At 34.4% G+C, this 6,758-nt stretch overlaps 1 protein-coding gene across 1 annotated transcript in view; it reads right to left on the bottom strand.

The window, feature by feature from the left end:
- LOC107701245 (calcitonin gene-related peptide type 1 receptor-like) overlaps nt 1-6,328 on the bottom strand; it is a 26,692-nt gene extending 20,364 nt beyond the window's left edge. Inside the window, exons 1-2 of the mRNA XM_016503207.1 lie at nt 6,101-6,328; nt 190-252 (exon numbers count right to left, since the gene is read on the bottom strand). Of these exons, the coding sequence (XP_016358693.1) occupies nt 190-246 (57 nt within the window). The 5' untranslated portion in view covers nt 247-252; nt 6,101-6,328. The remainder of the gene's footprint in view (nt 1-189; nt 253-6,100) is intronic.
- Nucleotides 6,329-6,758: the final 430 nt, after the last annotated feature.

Raw genomic sequence — 6,758 nt, 5'->3', positions numbered from 1 at the left:
CACACACACACACACACACACACACACACACACACACACACACACACTCTCTCACACACAGACACACAATTAAATATACAAATACATATAGTCTTAAATATGTACAACATAACTCATTATAAATAAATCTACTTTTAAACAGCGTATTGTTTGATAAATAATAATGATATCGTGTTTGCCGAGACTCACCGGAGTGTCCAGTAGTGTCGTGAGCAGCAGCAGCAGGACGGAGGGGTTTGCTGTCATAATGATCTGCAGCACAAACACAAACATCTGCATCTTAACACTGCTTCATCAGACACACAATAGTGTCGTGAGCAGCAGCAGCAGGACGGAGGGGTTTGCTGTCATGATGATCTGCAGCACAAACACAAACATCTGCATCTTAACACTGCTTCATCAGACACACAACAACACAGCAGATCACACTTGTGCTTCAGTGCTGTTCCCAGCTGCTGTGACATTAGTGTGAGACGTCCGTGAGAGCACACTTGTTTATACTCGTGTAAACACAGCGGTCAAAGCCCTGATTCACTCCATTAAACACTCGCCTCCACATTAAACCTTCAGGAGCTGATCAATGCATTCAGGATCAACTCTTCACAAAAAGTCTAAAGTTTCATGCACATATTAATAAATCTAATATTAATTATATGAAATACACGTAGCATTAAATATATAATACATAACTGATGACATATAATGACTATTATGCTATAAATAATATTATAATTAGTGTTGTTATTATATTAAAATACGTTATTGTAAAAAAAAATATTTTATACAAAAATAAAATGTATATATTTCTGTAAAACATAAAATGTATATATGAATCATATAGGTACAGTATGTATATTTTATGCACATTAATAAATTCAACATTAATTATACTAAATACATGTAGCATGCATATAGTACACACACACACATATATATAAAATAACAAATTATTAATAAATAAAACATGATAATTTAAAAAATGTATGTTTCTGTAATAAACAAAATGTTTATATGAATTATGTATCTTTTTGTATATTTATAGATCTAATATTAATTGTATGTAGCATTAAATATGTAACATATAACAAGTTATTATTACAAATTATTATTAATTTAATTATTTTCTTCAATAAATAAAATGTATGCCTTTTAAAATCTTATTCATCTTTTGTGTATAATACTAGATTTTATATTAACTAGCCTAATTACATTAATCATTCTATATATTATTACATAACTAGTTTTATATAATAACTCATATTATATATAGATACATATACAACATTATATATACATATACAAAAAATTTATTTAACAAAATGTAGATTTTAAATTAAAATTGTTATTGATAATAACAACAACAACAATTATATACTATCATTAATTATTAAAAAAAATATTACTGTTTCATAAATAACATCCCTTATTATGTTTTATATAACAGCTATTTAAATGCACACACACCTCAGTGGCCAGCAATGCTTTACAAACAGATTAATCTGCAAGGTTGATGAAATCTGTATTAAACAACATTATTGATATCGTTAGCTGTCACTGTTTGTGTTTGCGATGAAAGAAAGGAAACACTCGAGAGGATTATTACCAGCTGCTTTCTGTAATAACTGTGGGTCACGCTACTAAACTACTCACACCACAGGACGGAACGATCAGTGAGTAGTTAGTTAGCTGGTTAATGTGTTTACGTTGAACTCTGAGAAGCATTTGGTTTCCTGTGGGTTCACTCTCTGCAGCATCTCGTGTTTGGGAACATTATACAGTCAGCCTTTCCCATGAGTTTCAGGTCAAAGGTCAGCATCATGAGAAACATCCACTGGACAAACATCCCAGATCTTTAATTACCGCCGAGGATGAGGATGTTATTTCTGCATCACACGCATGACATGAACCATACCGCGGTAAAATCACTGTAACACACGATCTCACCACAAATGGGGAGCAATACGATAAAACACATAAACAATTACTTCATTAAATAGTCATACAAAATGGGTTTGGAATCACTTGCATAACATTACTTTAATATTTAAATATTCAATTTATTTAAATAAAAATAAATAAATCACTGTAACACATGCCTTCACAGCTTTTCATAAATGGAACAAAGTTATAAAATACATAAACGTTTAGTATACAATTACATAGAATAAACGATAACATTCTAAATAAACAACTACTTTATTAAATAATACTACAAAATGTTTAGCCTGATGTTTGTTGAATATAGAAATGTTCAACAAAATATGTATATATACTTAAATAGCAATATTTAAATAAATATATCAATTAATTAATTAATTAAATCACTAGCCAATTGCTTTTAGAAATTCAGCGATATGATAAAATACATAACCGTTTAATACAAAATGATAGAAAACAATTATAATATTATGCAAAATAAACAATTATTTTAACAAGACGTGGAAACTAATGGTTTGGAATTACTGGCATTACATTTTGTTTAATATTTAAATAATATTCAAATAAATAATATAGTTTAAAAAAATCTAAATTGAAAGAAATACGTAAAACATGGCATCGTGCTAACTGCTTTTATAAATGCAGCAATATAATGAAATGCATGAATGTTTAATATAAAATTGTATTAAATAAATGCTAGTATTCTAAATGAACTATTATTTTATTAAATAATATTACAAGACGTGCGAACTAATGGTGTTTGGAATCCCTAACATTATATTATAACTAATATTTGAATATTAAATACATTTAAATAGTAATATTTGAATATTAAATATATTTAAATAAATATTGAATTTTTAAAATATTAAAATATTTTTATTCCATATCTGTGCATTTTTATAGCCTGACCGTGTTTGACTGTAGATCTTAAGAGGTTAAAAGCTTCAGGTTCCTCGTGGAGAAAGTTATTTCTGTTCTGAGGAGCAACAGGAAGCAGAGAGAGAAGAGAGGCCTGACTTCCTGTGCTGTCTGTGAGTTTCCGTCCTGCTCCGTAACATGAGGACAAAAATAAGCCATTGTTGCACCTGTACAAAAGAGACGAAACCGACAAAACACCTCCAAACACCTCAGTGTCCGACGAGCGCCGATCGCTCCGAATCCGGAGGAGATTCCAGAAAACAGGAACATGATGTTGAGGGTTTAGAGCCAAACCAACGGCAAAACCTCATCAAACGCAATCCTGATCATTTTATATTCATGCTAATTATACAAATAACTGATAGATTACACCGCTTAAACCGCATCTACAGTCATACGCCTGTGTGCGCGCGCGCGTGTGTGTGTGAGTGTGTTTATGTGAGTGTGTGTGTGTGTGTGTGTGTGTGTGTGTGTGTGTGAGAGACATCCTCTTAGTCATTATACGCTTTCTTATTTTCCCATTGCTGAGTCTAAAAATAACAGTGTATGACTGGAGGAGAGCCAGAAAACTACAACCAGACTGAGAGAAAGAGACCAAACAAACACACACACACACGCACACACTGACACACACTAACAGTCCTTCATTACCTGACACATAAAATATTTAAACTATTTCTACGTAAAACAAACCAGATTTGTACAAATTCAGTACAAAATGTGAGTGCTGTTTTTCTGTGCAAAACTCACTGTCACTGCTGGTGGTTGCTATGAGTTGCCAGGGTGTTCTGAGTGGTTGCTAGGGCGTTGTCAGGGTGTTCTGAGTGGTATGGCATTGTCAGGGTGTTCTGGTTGCTAGGGAGTTGTCAGGGTGTTTTGGTTGTTAGGGCGATGTCAGGATGTTCTGGGTGGTTGCTAGGGCATTGTCAGGGTGTTCTGAGTGGTTGTTAGGGCATTGTCAGGGTGTTCTGAATGGTAGGGTGTTGTCAGGGTGTTCTGGTTGTTAGGGCGTTGTCAGGGTGTTCTGAGTGGTTGCTAGTGTGTTGTCAGGGTGTTCTGGTTGTTAGGGCGTTGTCAGGGTGTTCTGAGTGATTGGTAGTAGTGGGGGAATCATTTAGATTCTCTCAATTCGATTCAAATTGATTCTCGAATCTGAATCAAATTTCTATATGATATACACATAGATTTAATTCTAACCTTTAATTCTATGTAACTAAAATTTACATGGAGCTGAAACTATAAAGGCGCACATCTTTTGCATCATTAAAATGTGATCGGTTTATGTGAGCATCAAGTTGAGAGTCGTATTGAATCAAAATAAGTGATTATTAGCAGGTTTGGATTGGATTTGGATTGGACACCTCTGCATTATCAATATTTAGTGATTTAGCCTCAGATACAGGATATGCCATTATAGATCCTGTCTAAGGTCAGACTCTGAATTGCAGTGAAATCCCTCCTGATTCTCCAGGATGGTGTTTGGCTGCAGGACAGTGATCTGTTGAGCCAAATGAGAGACCTTAACCTGTTACGACTGTGAAATCTCCCTATATGGAGACCAGCAGCCAAGGAAACACATCTGGAACACTCAAAATACAGCATGAATCAGCATCTAAACCAGACTGAGGTTCTGTTCCAAACCCTAGTGAGCTCCCTACACGAGCAGCTGCATACTAACTCAAATCAAACCTCATTAATAAAGCTGACGCGATTCATGTGAACAAATGATTCCAGCAGACATCAGCATACACACAATAGTCTAACAAGCATAAAAATATAAAACTAAAATAAATAATAAATAAATTTTATTACGTCCCCGTTTAATTAGACTGAACTATTTTCCACCAATAATTTTACTTTTCTTCCATTTTTTGACCAAATTCTATTTATAATCATAATTCTATCAGACACAAATTATGTATAAACTAGTATTATTATTAAAATTCATAATCAACATTTCTCTCCTTTTTTCCACTGTAGTTACAGTGCATTATAGGATTACATTGCTATTTTAAGGAATGTGTAATATTTCCTTTAAATTTGGCCAAAATAAGGCACCGCAATCTGAAGCATGCCTGTGATGCCTTAAAATGCATCCTATTTAGGCTGCACACTAGTTTTTGGAACAGAACCACATTGTTAAGATAAAAAAGTACATTCTATGCTTATAACGACTAGAATTACACTTGGCAACCACAATGCATTGTGAGGGTGAGTTGCACGTCTTCAAAAATCTAGTTTGTTAGATTTAAGCCACAAAGTAAACTCACAAATTGAGTTCAGCTCTTTGAGGTTGTGAAAACTCACAGACCCTATTAATACACCAAACAGCTGCCTGGCCAGGCAACATGTCCCAGAAGCACAGGCTGGGCACCGTGCCCTCTGACACTTGTGACGCCTCTTTAGTGCCCTTGAAAGTGGACATGGCTGAGAGGTTCACTACAGAGTCTTCAACACAGCCAGACTGACCACAAAACAATAACAGTCGCATAACAGCAGCACGTCAATAAGCCATTTACAGTCGTGCATGTATTTTGTTGACTGTATGTTAACTGCATTATGCATTTGTCACAATATTCACTGTATTTCTGATAGTGTGAAAGAGCCTATATAAGTACTGTGGATTGCACCATAGCGCATTTACATTGCAATACCATGATACTGATTGATTACAACAGAATATACAATGATATTTAAATGATCCTACATGCTACATGTCCAAAAACCCATGGTAAGTTTTTGTGGGATCTCCAACCAAAGAAACTAAAGCAGATTAATATTAAAATAATGCAATCTCGCTCTCTGCATATACTGTAAGCATATTATATTAGTAGCTAATTTTTAACTTGCAATGTAAAAAACGCCGAATAGCCATATAGTTCTGCATTAATTAACAAATAAATGCATAACGTTATAAAATCGGTGTTAAATTATTTGTCATTAGATCACTTTCAAGACATTTAAAAATGATTCCTATACTCATATACCATGATATTTAAAGGGTCCTGCCATGGTAAGCTTTTGCTGAAACTGAAAGCATCTAATATTAATGTAAAAACTGCTGAATATCGTTCTGTACATTCAACACCTTATGAAAGCATTATTCATTTTTCGACGAGCACTGACACTGATTTCACAGTTGCTACGCTTATGAAACAACACAATGAAAGTCTCAAATCAAGAATATAGAAAGAAAACCACATAATACAAGAGAAGTGATGAAAGCAGTGAAGTTTCGTACCGTTCCGAGTGTGTTTGGTCCCCGCGAGCGTCTGAAGACCTGCGGCTCTCAGGAGACTGTAGGCGCGCGCGTCTCCACCCCTGAGACACGTGGATTAATCATCTGTCCTAATTACATTACATTTACATAATTATCAATATCAGCTATTGCATGTATTACAGTTCAACGAATTTGAGTTTGAAACAAATTAAAGGAGTGTTTAAGTGTGGTTGCAGTAGCGCGTGACGTTAGTACAATAGCGCCACCTGATGTCAGAATGCGGTAGTGACGTCACACTCCAAATCAGTAAGACTCGCCCAAATAATTATTTTAAAAAACAACCAATAATCCACTTATACCCACAGGGTCACTTTTTTTTTAAAGGCGAGACACTGCAGGCAAAAACACTGTTTTTTCATGCACCTGTTAATTTTGGCTTTTCATGAAGTATTTTTTTCAGACTAATGGAAAATACACCTTTAAGTGTTTCTTTTATAACACGTTATCTATTTCTGTCTGTGGATTTCTATTATAATACATATCTGTTGGCTGTTTTCTCAAAATGAGATTTTTCTCCTGCACTGAAGCCATAAATCTCCACTTCAGCAGCACATGCACACAGCAAGCTTTACAGTTTTATTACCATTTATATTCTGAAGGTTTTGTTCATATAGGCTAT

Source organism: Sinocyclocheilus anshuiensis, unplaced genomic scaffold (genome assembly GCF_001515605.1).
Source record: "Sinocyclocheilus anshuiensis isolate Anshui unplaced genomic scaffold, SAMN03320099.WGS_v1.1 scaffold1514, whole genome shotgun sequence".
NCBI lineage: Eukaryota > Metazoa > Chordata > Actinopteri > Cypriniformes > Cyprinidae > Sinocyclocheilus > Sinocyclocheilus anshuiensis.
The sequence above is the reverse complement of the archived record's forward strand: the minus strand, read 5'-3'. Positions and strand labels throughout refer to the sequence as shown.